This window comes from Cyanistes caeruleus, chromosome 3 (genome assembly GCF_971803275.1).
Source record: "Cyanistes caeruleus chromosome 3, bCyaCae1.hap1.1, whole genome shotgun sequence".
NCBI lineage: Eukaryota > Metazoa > Chordata > Aves > Passeriformes > Paridae > Cyanistes > Cyanistes caeruleus.
This window is the reverse complement of record NC_141703.1, coordinates 110199514-110221775: the sequence shown is the minus strand read 5'-3', so window position 1 is coordinate 110221775 and position 22262 is coordinate 110199514. Positions and strand designations below refer to the sequence as shown.

Below are 22262 nucleotides of genomic sequence, written 5' to 3'. Positions count from 1 at the left end.
TAATGTTGCAATACTAACAGAGTCACTAACAAACACAGCACATTATTTTCTGTGGAAAAGGAAAGATGCCAGAAAATGGGAACTAAGATTACAGAAAGGCAGAAAAGACAGAAAAGTCTCCTTGAAATACACCAGTTTTTTCCCACAAATAGGGAATGAAGCTTACTTAGATCTGAGAGAAGCTGGGTAGACATCTCAACACATGGTAGAGAGAATAAAAAAAGCATCCCACCATCACAAGCATTTCCTAAAATTGCTATAGCAATCCACTAAAACTGTCACAACTACTAAGGAAAAGAGAGTATTAAGGATCAGAAGTTGTAGACAAGAAAACCACAACCAAACAGCAGCAAAATGCAAACCCATGGAGTGGACAGTTGAGGCTGACATATTGCTGGCTGGGACAAAAGCTTCCCTCCAGCCTTTTTTCTTTTTTTGGGTTATTAACACTATCTCAAGTGAAACTATGTTAAAAATACATGTTGACAACTGTTGATGGCATGCAGCATCTTTTTGCAAAATCTATCACTAGCAGCATGGGAACTACCAATTTCCAAAACAAACTAGGCAGTAGACTCTAGGATGTGGATACAGAAATTTCATGAGGAGATACAGTTCAAAACCTACGTATCGGACATAGGAAGCTGCCCTTTTTCAGTAGTCAATCCACCAAGCTGTAACCAACTCAGTCTATACACACCAAGAAACATCTGCAAAAGCTGCACTTTGAACCATCTAAAGTATTAGTGGCATTCTGTGAACAGTAACTCCCACCTTCATCATTGCTGAACCAGAATCATGTCCATCTCTTGCCAAGTATTGGTATTTCCACCAGCCTGAAAGGTGAGCACAGGATTTTTTCCTGTATACAGAGAGACTCAACTGTAACCTGTTAAATAAAATCCTACCACCTAACTGAGCAAGAAGATTGATGAAATTACATCATCCAAGTGATTACCCTCCTCAGCTAACACGGTATTCATGCAGCCAATCTGTTCTGGTGTGACTAGAGACTTCAGCAGTTCAGGCAAATCCAAAGCCCTTGGAGGACCAGATTCCTTATAGATCCATGGACTGCTGAACATCTGCAGCCAGCTCTGGCACCAAGCTTGCAGCAATCTCACACTTACCTGCTAACTGAATTGCTGAGCAAACTCGTAACCAGCTATAACCTGCAGCAGCACAACCACAAAACCAAAAGGAAAAGCTCATGCTAAATATTTCAAAGCATTGTTCCACAAGAATTTGTCAGTGGTGGTGCCAATTTAAATAGCTCACATGCACACTCAGGACGAGATGAATGTGATCAGAACTAATCTGTGCTCAAAACAGCCCTTTCACCATTGTTTTCTTTCAAACCAGACCAACACCCTAGCCCAGTCCACTGTATACTGTTTTGTACAACTGAGGAGGGTTAGGAAGCACCAAGCAGGATCTGATGCAGCTGGTTTTTCTCAGGAACATTTCTTCTGTGAAGAATTTATGGCCTTCCTTGTGGCACTCTACATCAACTTTCCCAGTTTACACGTGTGGTGATTTCTAGAGCCATTCCTTTGAATGGAGCAGCATCTCCCATCAAGCAAGATCCTGCAAGATCTTGATCTGAACACTTTGAGACACAGAAACCAGTCAGATTTCAAAACTCCTGCTGCACATACAGCTTTATGGAATTTATTACCAAGAGGGAGCCCTGTTCACCACCTTTCACTTGCACACATCACAAAAACACATTACTGAACAACAGGTGGCTTGCAGCCAACTCTAAATGCTTCCAGCAGTGGCCATTTCACCCACCTGGAGATGACCTGAGCTCATTTACTTCCATCTCATGGGACTGAAAATGCCACCAACCACTGACAACTGCTATACTGCCCAGAGTTTAACCTTCCATTAAGGATCAGAATCTCAATCTGATTTGAAACACTGAAGGTAGGGTATAATCAATGTTTCAGGGCAAGTACTCTTTGTGCCCCTTAACACCACATGCATAAAGCATCAGTAAATGTTATGTACCACAAAGCATCTTTTTCTGCAGGGTTGGAAGAAATAGAGTTCACAAGAACAACCACAGCCTTCCAGTTCTCTTTATGCACTTCAAGCCAAAACCTAGCAGCAGCACCGAGTGGAAAGTGCCAACTCAACAGACACATAAAAATGCAGGAGGTGAAAGGCACAGCAGCCGAGGGGAACAATACACAAGCAGTGTGGGCTAACCCCAGCAGGCAGCTCAGCCCTGCGCAGCCCCTCGCTCACACCCCCGGTGCGATCAGGGAGAGAACTGGAAGTGTAAAAGTAAAAAAACTCAAGGATTGAGATTAAAACAATTTTACAGGCCAAGCACAAGCCATCACCCACTGCTTCCATCAGCAGGCAGGTGTTCACCATCTCCAGGAAAGCAGGGCTCTGTCAGGCATAACAGTGACTTGGAAGACAAACGCTGTAACTCCAAATAGCCCCTTTCCTCCTTCTTTTCCCAGCTTTTATTGCTGACCATGCCTTCTGTGATGCCCTCCCAACTCCTCATGCACCCCCAGCCCACCAGCTGTCAGGGAGGGGTGACAAACAAAAAAGGCCTTGAGGTATGTAAGCCAATGCAAAACATTGTTATCGAGGCTCTTTTCCCCACAGGTTCAAAACTTAGCACCATCCAAGCTGTGAGGAAAATGAACTCTGTCCCAGATGAGAAAACAAAACAAACTTATTCAGGACAAGTAACAGAATGGCTGCTTAAAGATAAAAGAGATTGGGAGGAAAAACTTTCAACCTGCTCAGCAAAAAATACTGCTGTTAACCCTGCCTTAGGATGCATTGCCACATCTTCTGTGCTATGGGTACTGCTTATTGCTAAACTGAGTAAACACTTGCTTTTCCACAGTACTGCTGTTAGAGATAACAGTGAATCACTGCAGTTAAGACCTCCCCAAGCCTCTTTGCTGGCAGTAAAGCCAGTTCAGAACTTCTTGTCCTCTCCTGGCACAGCCTTCTCTTACACAAGATATTCACATCCTCCCCATTGTGCTAATCACTTCTTGTGGGGTTCCACTAACCCAGACCGCTAAAGTAATACAAACAAACCACACACACACAAAAAAAAAAAAAAAAAGAATATATGCCATAAGGATGTAAATGTTTTCATACACAGAGCTTCCAGCTTTCTGATGTATTCCTGGGATATCCTGAGTTAGCATTCAATAGTTCAAAAAATGTATTTTCTTGCATACAAGGCTGTTTATTTTGTTAAATACATGCAGGTGGTAGAAAGAGCAATGTATGCCATACATGATCAAACCACATCACATCATACCACACTTGGACAACTCCCACTACAGGTGCTGATAATAAGCTTTGGATAGATGACCTGATGATGATCTATATGGCACTTCTCCAGAAAAACAGTTAAGTTTTTAGAAACTACTCAGACTAAAATCTTTAAAGAAATCTGAGTCATAATACTAGGTTTCATTTTTTTGGTCTTCCGTCTCAACTCTGTATGGGACACAGGATATCCAGCACTAGTCAGGACAAGATGCATCCACAGACAGGCAGTGGAATTGCTGTTTAGTACAATCAATTTTAATTCAGATAACAAGCAACACAGCTATGCATGCTATTACTTACACAGGCAATTGTAAGAGACTGAGACTGTCGGATGACTGGGGCCAAGAAGCATCTGACCATTTATTTCATTTCATCACCAAAACATTAAGGTACAGACTTTTCAACATATTCAAGAACTTCTTGCTGCTGCTGCAAACAAGGTGAGCTGAGAGTTTATCCAGCTTTTGCCTCTGCAGAACCCAGTGAAGGCAAGGCAATTCTACCTGCAGCACCAGTGGGCTGAGCTTAAAAGGACTAACAGCTTCTGACGGGGGTGACTACAGGAATTCTGACTAAACCTGGCACAAGAACAAGTGAGCATTGCAACCCTGACTTACACTGTTATTTTCAGGAAACATTTCAAGCAGCAATTGAAATGGGCTGGTGAGCTCAAAGCAGCAACAGACACTTGAGCTATTTAATATCTCAATGCTACACTTGTTACTGACCCATGTGTATGTGCCCACGTGCACTTGGATGAGTGTGTATAAAAGGGGTAGTAGGAGAAAATAAATTTCAAAAAAGATCAAGTTTTGTTGGTATCAAAAAGAATAATAAAAAACCACCATCATTATTCTTTCCAACAATATCTGGACATTTTTTGAGACTGCCAGGAGTAATCAGGAACCACCCTCATGTCAAACACAGGCAGGATACCACTTTAAGTCATAATTACATGGCTTACAAATGCACAATTGCAAAATAATCCATTTTCTTGATATTCTTGGCTGGTTGTTCCAGGCTCACTCATGCACAGAAGAGATTATACCTGGATTAACTGCTTATGCTACAAAATGTCCCCAGAATCACAGACAGCACATTTGACAATGATCCTTCATTCTTACAAGTAAATGAAGCAACAGAGTTTTCAGATGACCTAGCATAAAGAAGCAAGATGAGCTCCTAACCCACACATGCAGGGGCACATACGAAAACAAGCCTAGAACTCTGTTATCTCTGCTTATCTGTGAAGCAACCGGGCTTGGCAGAGCAGGCTGTGGTGTTCAATGGGGCCTGCACAGCACAGCACCCTAAGCAATATTTCTGTCCCACTGCAGGTTACCTGCCACAGGAGCAGACCTGACACAGAGCATATGAAGAGGCAGAAGAGCAGACACAAGGCACGGCAGCCACGCGTGCAGCACATCACCCAGCCACACGCCACACTTGAGCAAGGGAGCAGCTACAGCCCTCTGCAAACACCACTCCTGCCCCTGCCAAAAAAGGCAGGTTTTGATTTCTGAACCTCTCACAAGGGGAAAAGTCCAGCATGAGAAAAGGGAACGGGGAGGTCCTTGAGAAAACATCAGGAGCCTGAGTGGCACAGGCAAGAAGAAATGCACAGCACTGATTACCCAGGACTCCTTAGCACCCCCAAACTCAGAGGAAGGTAATCTTTTCCTTCCTATCACCAAACTCCTTTGGGTATGCAAAAGAGGTGAAGGGCCTGCACTCTGATCACTTGTGGCCATGCAGAGATGTAAACCTTGCTTTTCAAAGCAGACAGGAGGATTAAGGATGTGCAAGGAAAGAAGCCAACACAGGAATAAATTAGACCTTCTACAACGACCTACTACTCCCACCCACCTATAGCATTACTTCAGCTGTACCTTTCATTGTGGTCAGGGGAAACGTGCTTCCTTCTCTTGCCTTCATATGTATTTCCAAAGACCCCAGTTTTACTGTAATATATGCATATTTCACATCTATATACTTAATCCTAAATACTGTCTCTGAAGATACACAGGAAGCCTTAAGTATCTCTACTTCTTTATTGTAATATACAGTCATCTTAAACAAATACAAACAATGCTCTTTGGGAACAGATTTAGGAAGAGGAATAATAATAGGAATTAGATATTAAGAGGAAGTTCTCCACTGTGAGGGAACGGAAGCACTGGAACAGGTTGACCAGTGAACTTGTGGATGGTCCTTCCCTGGAAGTGTTCAAGGTCAGGCTGGATGGGGCTCTGAGAAATCTGGTCTAGTGAAACATTTCCCTGCCCAAAGCAGTGGGATTGGAACAAGATAATCTTTAAGATTTGTCCCAAGCTAAATTCTAAAATTCTATGAAATAAATTTTAGAGTTCCTTACCACTCAGCACAGTTTCTTCATAAACCTCTTCCCAGATGGACTTATAGTTTTACACAGTTTTCCAGACATATGAACTAAGGAGGCATCAGCCTTCTTAATGTCTCCTACTGAAGCACTTCACAAAGTTTTACCCATTAAGCAAGTACTGCCAACTCAAGATATCCATCATTATCCATACATACGGGATATTCCCTCACTGTCCATGCCCAGCATCTATAAACAGTGAGCTGGCATGAGAAATGTGCGTAACTTTTGGAGTCCAAGTGATGTGTGGAACCCTCTGCCCTCTGAGAACATAAGCCACAGCGTAGTAAAGCATCACTCTCGCTACTCTCACATAGCCCTGTACTCCTCCCTGGAAATATTCCAGAACCATCTGGACGCAATCCTGTGCCATGTGCTCTGGGATGACCCTGCCCGAGCAGGGAGGCTGGACCAGATGACCCCACTGTGGTCCCTTTCCAACCCGACCCGTTCTGCGATTACTCTCCACCTATACGAGTCATAAACGCATCATCTGACTGACATAATTCCCCCTCTACCCAAATACTTCACCAGTGACCGAATCAAGTCGTTTACCACAAGTCCAGCGTCCCCATTCCTCGGTCACCCCGTGGCTCTCTCAACAAGCGCCACCCGTCCCCGGAGTGAAGAAGCCACGGTGGTGCTCGGTCCCAGGGCGGGCTCGATGATCTCGGGGATCTTTTCCAAGCTAATGGATTCTGTGGAACCAGCGCTGACACGGGGCCGCCGCGCATCACTGCCCTGGCACCCCCTGCCCTGTCCTGCCCACGCCGGCTCCCGGGGGCTTTGTCCCCGGCACACCGACCCTTCCTCCCGTGAGGACGGGCGTCCTCGGCCGCCGCCAACCCGGCTCCCAACCGGGTGGGCAGCGAGCGGCAGAGCCGTGTCCTGCCCGCGGAACCGCCCTTCGCCCCGGGAGCTGCGTTAAAGGGCCGAACCGGCTCCCTCGGTCCCTGACTCACCGGCGGTGAGGGCGGCGGCGGCGGCGATCAGCAGCCACGCCGCGCAGGGCCGCCCCGCGCTGCCTCCGCCCGCCGCCATCTTCCAGCCGCCGCCGCCTCCCCGCGGCGCCCTCATTGTCCGCCCCCGGCCCCGCGGGCCCGCCCCCCGCCCCCTGCCCCGCCCGGCCATTGGCCGCTGCTGATGTCAATCACGCACACCCCCCGCGCCCTGCTCGCCCCGCCCGCGTCCTACCCCGCTGCTCCATGGCGATTGGACAAAGGGGCCATCAGTCAAGTCAATGTCACCTATGGGCGCGGGGAAAGCGCTGTCCCGCCCCCCCAGCCGGGAGTGTCGCTGGCGCCCCCCTGCGGCCAAGCGGCGGTGCTGCGGGGGGCGCGGGCGCTGCGGGGCCGCTCCCGGCCGGCGCTTCCCGGGGCGCACAGAAACGCTGAATCACGGAATCGCCGAGTCAGTGAGGCTGGGAAAGTCCTGTGAGACCATCGAGCCCCGCCTATAACCCAACACCACCGTGTCAACTTGACCACGGCACTGACTGCCACGTCCCGCCTTTCCTTAAACACCTCTCCAGCACCTCTCTGGGTAGCCCATCCCAGTGTCTCATCAACCTCTCTGTGAAGAAATTTCCCCGAACGTCCAACCTGAGCCTCCCCTGCTGCAGCTTGAGGCCATGTCCTCCTTGTCCTGTGGCTGGTTCCCTGGGAGAAGAGGCCAAACCCCAACTGGCTCCTTTCAGATGGTTGTAGAGAATAATATGGTCATCCCTGAGCCTCCTTTTCTGCAGGCCGAACATCCCCAGCTCCCTCAGCCACTCCTCACAGGGTGGCCTCGAGCTCTGGCGCTGTCCAACAGATACCCTGCAGCGCAGGATGCTTATCCAAGTGCCTTTGGAGGCACGGTACCAACCATTCCAGCTGGCACTGACCCTGTCTGGACAGTCACTCCAGTGGAGCTGTGCTTCCCATAGTCAAGAACGCCACAGGAGCTGAGGGTGACCGTGGCCCGTAAGGACCACAGTGGTTTGATCACTGTGGTGTGGTGTCTGAGCACTCTGAGCTATGGAAGTCTCCCGCTGTGCATCCCTCGGCCTCGTTTCCAACAGGGAAGTGACAGCAGGAGCAGGTCCCGGTGCTCGTTTAGTGCCCCAGTCCCTGTGCCAGCCTCGAGTTCCCCCGGGCGCACGACACGGAGCCGGTTTGTCCCAAGGGAAGCGGGAGAGCGCTGCAGCAAGCTCTGAGCACAGACACTGGTGGTTCCTCCTGCCTCCGCAGAAATCCTGCCTCTGTTAACTCAGAGAGCCTGTTTTGGCGTGCACTGCCTGTAAGCACAAGCTCCTTCAGAAGCTCTCCTGCTGCACCAATCGCACAACCACCTTTGCCTTTCGCCTGAAAATACCTGCTTGGAATTTCCCTCGGCTTGCTGACTGGACTCCCAGCTGCTACACGCCCTCTGAGACCAAGCTTTCATCCTTCCCTCTCCTTCCTTGCTTTTGAAAACCTCTTTGTTGTGCCGTGTTTTCCCAACCGTGCATTTTAAAGAAGTTGCACAAGCTGAGTCATATCTCGAGGCTATTGCTCACTGCATCCCTGAGCCTCCAGAAGCCTGTGGGGTGCTCTGCTCCTGCCCAGGGCTCCATGGATGCTGGTCCTCGCCCAGATCCCTGTGTCACCAGTTTCTCTGCCACTCTCTGGACACCTCATCACATCTGCAGATGAAAGAGGCCACAGGAAAGGCCACCGTGTGCCATGCTGAGGAGGGCTGTGACAAAGCAAGCCTGCAAAAACGCAGGCAGATTATTTTTTTTTTCCCCACCTGTGATTCCAGACACCACTTTACAGTTCCCATGGGATTTAAAATGTAACAGCTTATGCATCCATTATTTATACCCTAAGGGGAGGCTCTGGAGCACGTTCCTCATCTAACTGTTGTACACGTTTTCTAGAAACCCAGGCTAGCAGAAATCCAGGGCACCTCTTGGGAATAAATATCAACCACACAGGCAACTCTGTATTGCAGGGAAATGTCACCTTGTTTGGTTGGCACCTCATTTGACTTCCCTTGTGGGTGGGTCTTTAGCCAATTCATCAGTACCCCTGCTTTCCAAATAGAGCAGGAACTGACAGAAAGCAGAAAGACTTTCATTCCAAGCCCTTTTTTCTCAATACTTCTTCATAGCTCTTCCTCTCCATGGAAACTCTGCCCAACCTTACAGCTCTCCTGGGTGGTTGGAAGTGCCCTTACCAGCATGGAAGCACCTCAGTACCCAGAGTTCACTATCTACTTCCAGGTCCTCCAGCACACTTCAAAACTGTTCAATCCTCTGAAAAGGCCAAGCTTCACCCTTCTGGGTATTTTTGCAAGGCAGTAAACCTAAATAAATTGCTTTTTAAAAACTGCATTTTTCTTATTCTCAAATTTACCGTCCTTCACACAGCTCACATGTTCCCTTTTTGCGTACAAAACCTGATTTGGGCACACACAGCCCTTGCCTACATTCTCCCTTCCCTGACAGAGCTGAGATCACATTGCAAAAGGAACAGCCCTGACTTCCCTGTTATCCTTTGTTTTGGAGAGTTCTCTAGTAGCTTGCCACAGAAAGCAAGCAGGATTTCGGTGTCAAAAAAAAAAGGGTGTGGGGGGTAATAACTTCTAGAGGAGAAGAAAATATATTTAGACTGATTTTACATTTGTAATGGTTTTGTTTTCTCTTTAGCCTGCATCTCTGTACATCCTAAAGGAATTGTACAGTATACACTGTTTAGTGTGCAAAGATATGCACTCCTGCAAAAAATATCCCACCCAACACACTCATTTTGAATTAGTAATAGAAGAGCATGAGAGAAAAAGGGAAAAACCAGGCTCTATTTGTACAAGAAAGCATTCTGTGTCCCTTACAGCAATATTTTTTCTTCTGCAAGTCAGGAGAAACTGTGACTAACAGATAATGGCACATTCATGTTTACTTTGGTTAACTAAAAACGCAGGGCTGTTTTGGTTTTTTTTTTCAAAACTCAAGAGCTGGCAGCAGCACAGTAATTGCATACAGACTTTGAAGAGTTTGGGAACTATTTTTCACAGAATCAGTGCCGTTGTGGCTGGAAGGGAGCTCTGGAGACCATCCAGCCCATCCACTCTGCCAAAGCAGGGTCACCTTGAACAGATTACACAAGGAAATGTCCAGGTGGGATTTAAATGTCTCCAGAGAGGGAGAATCCATGACCTCCCTGGGCAGCTGTTCCCAGTGCTCTGGCCCATTAGCACAAAGAAGTTCTTCCTCATGTTGAGTAGAACTTTTTGTGATTTAGTTTGTGGCCATTGCTCCTCATTCTGGCACCGGGCACCATTGAAAAGAGCCTGGCACCATCCTCTTGCCACCCACCTTTGAGGTATTTACAGATATTGACGACATTCCCTGTAAGCCTTGTCTTCTGTAACTTGGCTTTCCCATAATTTGATTGAGAAGAATGTCTTGGATCACCCACTGTGCAAGGGTAAGTGTTCTCAGGAATACTCTGGACGGAAAAGTGTGGGAATGATGAGCTATTCCACAGCTGAAGGGATGCTAAGGAACAATTCCAGCCATGAGTCTTCCTGATAGCCTTGATACATAAGAAAGTACATAAAATGGAAGCAATTTGTTTTCCTGTCTCTCCCTCCTACATTTCCCCCAGCTTCTTGGAATATATTGGACTACAGGCAAAATAAAATTAGTTTAGAGGCTGTTACTGTACAGCAGCAAAAGCCAAGGTAACAGTGACCTCCACCCAGACCAACATCAGCGTTCCAAGACTCTGTTTAAGCAAGTCTGCATAAAACCATCATCTGTAAGTTAAGAAAATGACTTTGCCTCTACTCGGCTGTGGTACAGTTTGAAATTATGGAAATGAACCACGAATTTCCCCTCACCGCGCTGGGGTTTGCGGCCTGGCTGCCTCGGCCGATGGCGCGCAATGTACGGGCAGCTTTCGCACCCACAGGGAGACAGGGCTGCCGCGGTGCCCGTCAGGAACCCGGGGGGCGCCGGCAGCCACAGGGACGCGGCTGCGCCCCCTCAGGAGCCGGGAAGGCCGCGGGAGCTGGGACGGGCCGGAGCTGTCCCGGGCAGGGGCCGAGAGGCGCCAGCGGAGCGTTCCTGTGCAGAGCAGAGAACAACCATCTCACGGCGGCTCGTTGGTCTAGGGGTATGATTCTCGCTTAGGGTGCGAGAGGTCCCGGGTTCAAATCCCGGACGAGCCCAGGCTTTTTTTATTTCTTCCTTCTCCGCAGCAACGGCAACTCCTGCGCACAGCGAAGGGACACGGACAGGCCTGACAACGAGACCCGCTCGTTCCTTTTTAGTGCAAGAAAAAGCGTTAAGAACTCACCGAGGACCGGCTGCTCCTCTTCGTCTCGCACCGGACGTCGCTGCTCCCATTTTTCCCAGGCAGCCCCCGCTTTTCCTCCACCGAGAAAGCGCTGCGGGGCCGCTCCTCGCCCTTCCGAGCGGCTCAACCCCGGCACACCGTGCAGACTCCGGCGCCGTCCCCGCGCCCCCGGTGCCGCTGCGGGCGGGCCCGAGGCGCAAAAAGCGCAGGAGGGCCCCGCGGCGGCAAAATAAGGAGCGCTGCCGCACCCCCTTCCCAGCGGGCTCGTCCGGGATTTGAACCCGGGACCTCTCGCACCCGAAGCGAGAATCATACCCCTAGACCAACGAGCCGCTCTGTAGGTGCTTTCCCAGCTCAGCAGTTCAGTGTCGTCCCGCCTCCTCCCGTCCCGGCCGCTGGTGTCACCGCCTGTGTGGGTCTGTCCTTGCCGACCCCACAGCGGCTTTGCCCAGCGCTCCAGAACACATCGCTGCTCTCCCGAACTGCGGGGGCCGCGGCCATTCTCCCTGCTCGTCCCCTCCGTCTCCTTTCTCAGGGTAATCCCTGGTATCGCCCTTCCCCCGAGCCTACGTTCGTTAGCGGTGGCTCCGCGTCCCCGCGGGGGGACCAGCGGCCCCCGCGGCGCTCCTCTGCTTTCCCCCGCGCAGACCCCGCTCCCGCGCTCATCCCGGGAGCGCAGGAACAGCCCAGCCCTCCCATTCCCACTTCCACTCCCATTCCCACTCCCGCTCCGCGCGCGCGGTGGCGCTGGAAGCCGGGCGAGCTCGTTCCCAGAGGATGGGGAGGCGGAAGAATGGGACACCCCCACACCCCCCCCGCGCCAGCGGCTTTGGTTCGTGCCGGGCCGCGCCGTGAGCTGCGCCCCCTGGCGGTGCGGGGGGGTCGCAGCGGGTCCCGGGCGCGCTCGGAGCCTCCCGGGGCCGATCCAGGACAAGCGGCCACGGGAGCCACGGGCATCGCCTTGGGGTTCACACAGCACCCTCCTGGCTGGAATCCCGCTCGTCCCTCATGTGCTCTGTCTGCTAATGCTTCCTGACATCCTCCTGTTTCCACATGGAACGTGGAATCTGCATCCCAGATTTTCTTTTCGAGAAGTCTTCTTCCTCCCCGTTCCTCAGTATTTGCCCTCTCAGGTTTAAATGTTGAAGTCCCGATGCCAGTGGAAATCTCACCCCTATTTTGCCATCTGCTACCAGTTCTGTCCATTCTTCCTCGAGTTTCTTCATCTCTCCAGGAGGAAACAAAACACACAGACTGTTGTTTTGCTTTGGTTTTATTCCACCATTTATTTATTCTGTTTCTCCCTCGGATTTCCATTCCCGAGCTCGGGACACACATACACGTTCTCTACACAGGCACACATGTATCTGTATGTACAGTAAGGCACAACCACTCACATCCAGATGGGACATTGAGAGAAGAAACAGGGGGCAGCCAGTGACTGCAGCCTGCCCTGGAATACAAGCTAGAGCAAGCAGATTAAAATGGATTCAAAGGCAACAATGCTCCACAGCATGGCTCCAAAGGTCGTGTTTGCCAACAACCCCTTGAAAATTCAGGAGGGCAAGTGCTGCTGGCTCTCAGCAAGTGTGACCTCAGTCCACATCACAGTATGGACATTTTGTTCTGTGTGGCCAGCACAGCTTCAGGCACTGCTGTCAGGAAACTGGTCAAGTGAGGGTCTGACATCCACCTTTCCCCAAAAACTCTCCAGATTAAAGTCATAGTGACTGCTAGCCCATGACTTTCAGTAGCCCAAGAGTGAATGCAAATCTAGGACAGCACATAAGTACTTCAGAGGGACTGGCTGCCTGAGCTTTGCCAATTCAGCCAGGCAATGCCGCTGGAAACTCGGCCAGCTAGGACTTCTTCTTTGACCTGCACAAAATTAATTGGCTGTTTCCAGGAAGCTGGGATGCTTTCTACCATGAGTGACTCCGGGTGGCCACACACCAGAAGTTTCAAAACAGACTGGACAGGGTCTGGAAGTGAGAAAGATTGATGGACAAGCAGCCCTTCTAAATCTGGACTTCAGCCCAGAGCCAGATAAGAAAACCGGCCCTATTGGGCTACTCAGCACATCTTTTCTTTGCATACAATCTGCTGGTTGTCACTTTCCACCACGCTAAAAGCACCACAAAGCTGAAGCACACAGGACCTACCAGCCTACCACAGGTGGCTTTTTCACAGATCAGCCCCACTTCAAAGAGATTTTATTTTTATATTTTATATTTATATAGTTTTATGATCAGTTTTCTAGGAGTTTTCCCCGTATTCAGAGTTCATATTGTCTGCCATACAGCACATATGGAGAAAAAATTCCTATTGTTAAAATATTATTTACTGAAGTTTTAAAACCCAAAATACTTTAAAAGAAGCTACCAAAAAGGCACCATACGTGTATGTATGTACGTAACTGATGAACTTCATCTAAGACCAATGCAGGGGAGAAGAAAAAGACATTTTGGAGTAGGATGAAGAAGCAGAAGGACTGTGAGTGGTGGTAGCTGTTGCCTCCAGGACAGAGTGTATCAGGTCTCAGTCCCCAAACATCACCAAGGAATGCCTGCCAACACCTGAGTTTTGAACTCTGAAGAGATTGCAGTCTCTTGTTCCAGCCATCCCAAGATATGATGGTGCAAAGCAGAGAGCCAGCGAGTGGCCACTCAGCTCTGTGATGAGTCTGGACATCAGGGGATTTCTGCATTCTGCTCCTCTTCTGCCACTGAAGGTTTTCCAGTAGCTTCCACCTTGATTGGGTTAGATGGCTCCTGTCCACATGGTAAGTCTCCTCTGCCCTGATTGGGTATGTCCTTTTGAGAGGGAAAATGAGTAAGGAAATAATGAAAAATAATCATGGGTCTAAGCAAAGACACTGCTGGGAAGTCCTGGGGGCACTTTGGTGGTTTCTGTGCTAGGAGGCAAAGGTGAGCTGCAGCCTGACCACCAGAATCCTTCCTTCAGCTGCTCCTTGCCAAACCAAGGAAGCATTTGAAGAGGAGGTGGTTGAGGCAGGATGAGACACTTCCTCAGGCATTTGGCTGTGTTATCAGTTGTTATAGAATACACAAGGTGCATGGAACAAGACCTGCTTCAGCCACAGCAAATCCTCCTTTATTTCAGTGGCAAAGGCTCATGCTTGCAGGCTTTCAGAGCTGATCATGAAACTGGTGAACCCTGGGTTTGCTGGCAAAGCTAACAAGCTAAACACATAGGGTGTATATATATATATATGTACACATGTATACATACAATGTGTGCACACATATAAATATTTATATGTAAGGAGTCATATTGATATAGTGTATACATGGTTACTGCTGGGGAAATGTGCTTTTTTACTGCAAGTACTTTCAGATTACTTTCAAAACAACAATGCAGGAGGGTGCCTGGTGAGTAGAGCCTCTCCATTATACTGAATCCAGAATCATCTTTGCTTCTTTTCCATCCTCTCCGTAACACCACCCAGGAGGGCTGGTTGTTTTGAGTACCCTGCTTCACAGTCTCTGCAGGCCTGAGATCTGAGGCTTTTGACATGTGGGAAGCAGCAAAATTGTTGTTGTGTTCTGTCACAGTTGCCATTTTTGCTAACAGCACAACCCCCAGGTGCCTCAGGAGCCACCATCACGCTGGCCCATCTTACCTGTGTGTCACAGCTACACTGTGCCCTGGTCCTGCGTGACTGACACTGCAGGCTCACTGGCAGTCTGTAATCCCACTGCATCCTGCAGTTGTTCAGGTGCCAATGCTGTTTCTGCAGTGTCTGATGTTCTCAGTGTGTCTGTGTTTTCATTGCTCTCCTTTGTTTCAGCTTCAGCTTCCTCCTTCTCCTTGTCCCCCTTTCCTTGTTCACAGGCAGCGCTTTGCTGCTCTTCTCCCTGGGGACTGTCACACATCTCATTGTTTCCAGAGGGAGGCTGAGGAGAGTTCTCCTCTCCTGGGGCATCATGACACACTTCCTCCTCCTTTGTATTCCCTGTGTTATTCTTGCAAGGAGTAATTTCCTCTGCCTGTTTTTCCCCTTTTTCCCCATCTTCTGATCTACTGGATCCTCTCCTTGATGGGGGCTTCTCATCAGACTCTGCCTGTTTATTCTGCTCTTTGCTGCCTTTTTCTTCATCCTCTGATCTGCTGGATCCTCTCCTTGATGGGGGCTTCTCATCAGACCCTGCCTTTTTCTTTTGCTCTTTGCTCCCTGTTTCCACCTCCTCTGTCTTGCCGTTGGGCCCAAAGACCTCATCTTCCCTGGCACCATTTTCTGGAGAAGACAAATTGATCCCTAAATCTTCCCCGTCCCCGTACTCGGACAGAGATCTTCGGAACCTCCGGGAGGGAGGCCTGCGCTTTATCGATCCTCGCGTCCGCACCTGGCAGGCAGGAAAAGCAGACATTGAAGCAGTCAAGGGAGTGGAAATGGAAAGCAGGAAAGGACAACAGGGGAAAATACCACTGGATGTACCAGCCTTTTCTACTCTGGGCAGGTTGAGGAAGGAGTCTGTACTCCAGCTGGTGGTAGTGAAGGCAGGTTATAGCTCCTCACTTAAGAGCTGAGCTCTAGTAACACCTGAGAAACTGCTGTGCCCTGTGTGGCTCCTTAAACTGAGCCTCAGCCACCTCAGATGTTTGCTGGCCTGTGGCACCACCTGCTCACAGCACTCCCTGCACAGCCACCCCGCTACTGCCGAGCTGAGGGGCTGGGTCCTGCCCCTTCATCCTTTCCTTGCCACACTGGGCCAGGAAGGCTGCTTGGAGCCGCTGGTAGGCAGAGAGGAGGCTGCACACAACTACACTGAAAGGCTGTTTGGAGCCTGGTGCTTAGCTCTTCCCTCTTGGCCACAAATACACAGCAGGACTGAGGGCTCAGCCTCCCCCTCCTCTCCATCTCCAAGCAATAAGCAAGCCCTGTGGAATGGAGGAATCCCAGCAGGTGGATCCTACCTTGTTGTAGAACTGCAGCTGAGTGCTTTCTGGGGGCTGATCAAAGCTGACTGGTGTCTCGCTGGGCTGGGGCTGAGTCCCTGGGCTGGTGGGTGTGGAGGGAGGCGTGCTGAATGGAGAAACCAGGACCTTCAGCCCAGGGCTTTTGGGAGACACTCCTGGCAGCAGAGCAGCTGGAGCAAAAGCCAGATTGGCCTGCAATGAGAAACCCCCATTAGGGGCATGCGTGACAGCAGCGTGTGCTGCACACGATAACCACACAGGGGAACCCCTGCCCTGCCACATCTCTCAGCTGCCACAGACCTCCTGCTTGTGGGTTTCTCCTGGTGACACGGTCAACAAACAAGTCTGGGCAGAGAAGTTATGACTGGACATTTGTCCTTCCCTGGCAGCTGGAACTCTGGACATGCTCTTTTGTCATCCTGAGGCCTTTTGGGATTTTCCAGTGACCCAGCCAAGACACCACAGTCTCCAGTGGCTGAAAAATCTGAATGCACAGCCAGCAATGGTTCAAGATTTAAACCCTCCCTCGTGTGCCCAACTGGAGCTCACATTTTCCAGCCTGATCTGCAGGTCTTCTGAATGACCTGTGCACCTGTGAGACGACCATGGAAAGCAGCAAGCTTGTGACTAGCTGTGGCAAAACAATTCCTGCTGGCCTCTCACTGAGAAGCTCCCCTAGGCAAATGTCCTTGGGTGCACCAGGAGGGACAGAGCTATGAATAGGCTCAGGTTGTGTCAGGGTGGCCAGGAGGCTCTGCAGTGACACGTGCTCAGGGCGCTCTGTCTTCAGGCCATGGAGTGCTGAGCTGCCCTCAGCAGTGCAGATCAGGCACCACAGAAACACAGAAAGGGCAGGAAGCGCTGGGTGTGTTTGTGTGTATCTGCAGGAATCCAGATGAGGGAAGTGCAGTGCAGAGCTTCCAGGCACACACACCAGACAGACAGAGCCTGGAGCACACATCCCACTGCCAGGATTGTCACTGCCTGTGCTCCAGGCCAGCTCCCCACTGAGTGCAGGGGACTCAGTGTGAGTGATAATGCTGTCAGGAAAGAGCTGGAGGAAGCCTCATCCAGAGTTCCCCTCATTTTCTGTCAAGAGCTGCACTTAAACTGAGGCTCCTGCCCCTGCTCCCTGCTCAAGCAGTGTTGCTGCCATGCCCATGCCCGGCCGTGTACTCCACAGATCCAAATGATCCTAATCCATGCACTGACATGCTTATGGACACGCCTGGGGATCACTGGACTGCTTCTGGTGCCTGTTACCACTGCCAGACCTGCTCTGCCTTCCTCTTTGTGTGTGGTGGGGCTGGTTCCTCCCCAGTGAGGCCACTGTCCTGTTCACCTGGCTGTCACCCCTGGCTCCTGCATCCCCTTCCCCTCTGGCTGCCCTGCAAGGGAAGTAACTGTGACCAGTGCCAATCACCTTTCATTTGCTGGGGAAGCCATGTGGGTTCTGCCAGGACCTACCTGCAGCTTTTCAATCATAGGTGAGCTTTTCACCTTGACCTTGGGAATGGGGCAAGCATTTGGCGACCGCTTCTGCAAAATAAAATGAAACAGAAAAATGCCACAGTGTAGTAGGTGGAAAAGAGGAAATACAATAAAGGCAGAAAATATGGAAGAGATAAGCAGAAACTGCTGGGAGGGAGACAAATGAAGCTTCATATAGTGTTTCCACACAAAAGTTTCTTTTTCTTCATTCCTGTTCTCCTTTTGTTATCCAGCCATCCTAGGGCTAGACACATGTACCCCTCCTCTGGAGAAAACGGGCTGCTGTCTGAGTGTCTGACTTACATTGCCTTCACTAAGGTATCTAGCCTGCGGCACAGTTTCCCCTGGTATTATTTCAGGACCAGGTAGATTAAAATTCTACCCCTTAAAGCCTTAATGTTGGCAAATACTGTGAACTTTCTGTGATGGGAAAGACTTTCCTCCATCACTTGAGTAACCAAGTTAAAGGATATCCAATTAGTATAAGCAGGAAGGGCCTAAATGGCAGGAAAGGTAGGGCAATGAAAAGGTTGGAAGCAGTTTGAGAAAGAGAGAGCATTGCTTAGAGAAGGGGCATATTGCTTTTTTCAGAAAAGGAAGGAATCTAACATTTTAAAACTTAATGCTCCTTTGGCATGGAGGCAGCAAGAGCCTGTAGCTCACAGGTAAGAAGGACAAAGAACTACCTGCTCATTAAGGGCAGGTGACAACATGAAATTTGGTGGGTAGACCTCATACCCTGAAATGCAGAAGAACATAATTGACCAAAGAGAGCCTGAGTGTAAAATTTAGTAAGTAGCAGCCCGCTTACTGGGACCTGCTCATTCAAGGGTCCTAAAGAAATATTCTGTGGGTATTTCCAACAAACCCTCTCTTCACTCTGGGTTAATTATTCCCTTTTTCCAAAGGTGGAAAAATCTCATGAGCAGAAATATTACCCCATTATGAATGGGCTGTGCATCCATGCTGCAGGAGCAGGGAACAGCATGGAGCTGACTCTGGGTGAGTACATGAGGGAGAGCAGGGGCAGGTTTGCTGCTGCATGATTGATGGTTTTGGCTTTACAACCTGACCTCTCTGGCACCTTCAAACCTGTGTCTCAGGAGAGAACAGGCTGCAGAGAGGAAAGACCTTGTCCCCCTATTAAATTGATACTCACTTGCTCATCATTGTCACTTGTCTCAGTTTTGTGGGAATACAAGGGAAGGGAGCAGGGTGGTTTCCTCCGAGTTGGCTTATGTGGTGGTACCTAAGAGAAGAAAACAACCAACTCAGCAGCAGGGAAATCAGTTTTCTTAAAAAGGAAGTGAAATTCAAGCACCAAAGGGCATGTTGTGTGTGACCTGCTCGGGAGGCAGGGCTCAGCCTACCCAAATGAGTCATCCAAAGGCAGCAAAAGATGGTATTAGCACATGGGTGTGCTTGTGGTATCTAGAACCCCGTTCTGGTGTTGGAAGAGTAGTTTGTATCTTTTCCTTTGTGCATGAGACACTCTTCTAAGTTGTGAAGGGTTAGAAACTTCCCAGAAACTTTGTCTGCAAAGCATCCTGCTGGAAACCCCTTCACACTGGAGAGGTTGTTACTGTTCTCTTTCCTTTCATTACCAGGATTTCCTTTCAATGAGTCTCAGCTGCCTACCTGGTTCATGATTTCCTACTTTATGTCTGATATATTTTCAGGGCAAAAAGGGGAATTCTGACTTTTTCAGAATTTCAGCCCCATTTATTTGTCTTGAATGAAGGAAAGCAGCACAAAGGGACAAGGCCTCAGCTGCAACCCTATATTTGACTAAGAAACATATTCTCCAGAGGAGAAGAAACAAGGCAACTTAATGGCAGGGACACTCATTCATTCTGAATGTCCTTGGAGTCTCAGAACTATGAGAGAGCTCCGTAAGAAGGAAGAGATGCACGGCACATAACTATTGCTCTGGTCTTGAAGCCAAGCTGTCTCTATTTTTATGCCAGGTTTGTAGTCTCCTGCCAAGCTGTTAACACACTTTTCATGTGTTAAAAAAATAATCCAAAATAACTGGCTAATATTGGGAATCTTGGATAACATCCACTATATCCATAACAATATCCAATATAAACCATTTGGATAATTTTGCTACCTTCTCACAGGCTGTCATGTGAGAAGTTGGATTATGGTATCTTTGCCCTCTGTACAGCTGGCTAGCTTGGAGGACCTGATGTCACTTGAATTCTGGAGGTGCTGCACCCAGCCATTGCCCTGGTCTCTAAGCTCAGGGAAGCCGTGCTCTTATCCTTGTGTCATGCCAGGAAGCAATAATGTGTCTTGTGGAAACCCCACCATTCTGCAACCACGGAATGCTGCTCTGTGCCACAGTGGATGTGTCAGAGGTTCCCTGGTTGACAGGATTCCCCTCTGCTGGCATGGGCCAGGCAAGGGTTAAAGATCATCCCTTGGGCCATTAATCTGAAGCCAGCTTGAGAAAGCTGATGGGTAAGTGACAGATGGCTTGGAGAGAAAAGACAGGAAACTTTGTCCTCCTCTGTCTCTGGAGAAAATGAGTTTCCTCGCACTGTGAGGCCCCTCCACGCTGCCCTGGCTTGGGAGCAGCAGAGGTCTGCAGATAACACAAGAGAGGTCTGGGAACTTTCTGCCTTCTGAAGGGTGAGGGGCTTAGTGCAATTAAATCCCATACCTTCTGAAGAGGAAATTACTGTAATGGGATGGACGGATGGAGTGGTGTGCTGGCAACCGGAGGGGAAAAATAGTGCTTGGGAAAAGATTGGCTATTCCCATCCTGAGAGTGCTAACCTCTGATAGATGATGGCATGCCAGCCCTGCAGGGCAGAGGTCACCACTGCATCCAGCCAAAGACAGGAGGGGTGACAGGGAGGATACCCCTAGGCCAGGCTGGGATCAGGAGCTGAGTGGCAGAAGGGAGCAGTTCAGTTTCAAAAGGTGCCTTTAAAGGGCCACCAGCAAACATTTATGCTTCTAAAAGAAAAACGCATAATGATACAGGAGGCTCTATGGAAAATGTCAACCTCATTTTATAAATAGCCCTGACTTTCCTTTCTTCCTAAGAGAGGTATTCTAGTGTTTTACTTAGCTGGAGAAAGTCAGTGCGCGAGGCAATGCGTGGCATAGTGAGATTTCATTAAAATAAAGTTTCAGCGTGATAGAGATAGGCACAGAGTCTGAAATATCATTGGGAAGAGGCAATGAAGGTAAGTAAAGAGGCAGCTTTCTGAGACCTAGACAGAAGTAATAACCTGGAAGAAAACTCCTTTTGTGAACGAGGTGCTGATGACCTGCCACTGGCTGCTACACTGCACCGTCTGTTTCTTTTCCCATCAGTATTGGTATTTCATTATACATTACTGATGTCTGCCCACAAAAGCCAGCCCAAATAGGACATGCATGCACTGCTGTCTGCTGCTGCTGGGTAAATCTGTGCACCCTACAAGCTCTGCAATGTCTTGGTTATAGTCTCTCCCAAAACATGGCTCTACCAAAATACCCATTCACCAATCAGCAATGCATGGAAGATACAGCCACAGCTTGCATCGCAAGAGGAGATGAGTCCTTTGTGCAGATCCAAAATCCAGGTGGATTTATGCTCAGATCACTGATGTTCCAGCAGGAAGAGGCAAGTGATTAACTTCCCACTTGATTTCCTGCTGGTGGCTGCAGGGCACCTTACCTCTTTTCCAGGGATATTGGCTGCTTGCTCTTTGAACTTTCCTGCTAGCTGAGCCACTGAGGGTGATGCTGACTTGTCCACCTCTGAGCTGGTCTCTGCTGGCCTGTTCTGACAAACCAGGAACAAGAAGCTGTGAGTGAAGGTTGGGAAAAGCAAGCCTGTGTATGTGTTACAAAGTTCAAGAGAAAGCAAGGACTTGAAGCAGAGTTTCTCACATCTGGCATCAATCAGCCAGCCTGAGAGCAAGAGGTTTTGGAAGACAGGATTTAGCAGCATTTTCAAATATCCCAGAAAATCAGTAATTCATGCAGAGCCTTTCAGCTCCAGCTGAAGAGCCTACACTCAGTACTTTTCAATGGAAACAAACCAGGCGTCTCAAGCCAAGTGTCTGCTCCTCTTATCCTTGCAGTGAGCAGATGAGCAGGCAGTAATGTAAGTTCCCATACACCTCCTCAGCTCTCTCATACCCTTGTTACTGCCCTGGTCACCATCAGCCTTGCTTTTCCAGTGGTTCTGCTGTGAGAAGCCATTCCCAGTCCTCACAGCAAGCCAACATCTGCTTGGAGATGTGTCCCTTGCTGTTCTGCTTTTTTCTCAAGTGAAATACTGAGGCGGGTGCAGGGGGTGGGGGGGGGGGAAGGAGGAAATACCACGGCTGAGAGAAGCTTCCCCTCCCCTGGGTCAACAGCAGGCTGAGAAGCAGAAGGCTTGTGCTGGAGTCTGGATGATGCAGCTCTTTCCCCATCACACTGCCCTGGTGTCATTCCACATTTACCTTGTTTTCTTTGCTATGTGTCTATTGAGCAGTGTGAGTAGAAAGCCTTGAAATCAAAGCTGATGAAAGGAAATCTTTGTTCTTCATCTCTAGTATCCAATGCCGAGGAAACCAAACCAGAGGAACTGAGAATAACTAACCAACAAATGTTATTCCAACAGGAATAACAACCCTGATTTTGTTAGAGGTGGAGAGCTCAGAAAAAGAAACCAGGCTACGAACCATCAGTAAGGAACCTCACACCTCACAGCTCCCTATACCCACCATGAACCCATGACCAACACCACACTTCCCACTCCACTGTCTCAATGACCTTTCCGCTTCTCTGTTTTTGTTTGC

General features: G+C 49.3%; 2 protein-coding genes and 2 non-coding genes across 11 annotated transcripts in view; 1 reads left to right on the top strand and 3 right to left on the bottom strand.

Moving 5' to 3' along the window:
- Positions 1-11648, bottom strand: part of MPZL1 (myelin protein zero like 1) — a 41658-nt gene extending 30010 nt beyond the window's left edge. For 2 of the 4 annotated variants that reach the window (XR_015285419.1, XM_086884162.1), the window contains exon 1: positions 6679-6792. Coding sequence is in view for 2 of the 4 variants with exons in the window: in XM_086884162.1 (XP_086740288.1) it covers positions 6679-6757 (79 nt within the window). In the remaining 2 variants the exon portion in view is untranslated. Of the gene's footprint in view, positions 1-6678; positions 6798-11040 lie in introns of those variants that run through there. The other 2 variants (XM_086884160.1, XM_086884159.1) reach the window with 2 other exon arrangements.
- On the top strand, positions 10841-10912 carry TRNAP-AGG (transfer RNA proline (anticodon AGG)). The gene has a single exon. It is a non-coding gene; the product is annotated as a tRNA-Pro (tRNA).
- Positions 11301-11372, bottom strand: TRNAP-CGG (transfer RNA proline (anticodon CGG)). The gene has a single exon. It is a non-coding gene; the product is annotated as a tRNA-Pro (tRNA).
- A 652-nt stretch (positions 11649-12300) lies between the features above and the next one.
- RCSD1 (RCSD domain containing 1) overlaps positions 12301-22262 on the bottom strand; it is a 29918-nt gene continuing 19956 nt past the window's right edge. Inside the window, exons 2-7 of one of the 5 annotated variants that reach the window (XM_023945016.2) lie at positions 21149-21256; positions 18632-18721; positions 17449-17520; positions 15979-16173; positions 14684-15407; positions 12301-13853 (exon numbers count right to left, since the gene is read on the bottom strand). In XM_023945016.2, coding sequence (XP_023800784.2) covers positions 14697-15407; positions 15979-16173; positions 17449-17520; positions 18632-18721; positions 21149-21256 — 1176 coding nt within the window. In that variant the 3' untranslated portion in view covers positions 12301-13853; positions 14684-14696. Of the gene's footprint in view, positions 15408-15978; positions 16174-17448; positions 17521-18631; positions 18722-21148; positions 21257-22262 lie in introns of all 5 variants that reach the window. The other 4 variants (XM_023945013.2, XM_086884141.1, XM_086884142.1 and 1 more) reach the window with 4 other exon arrangements.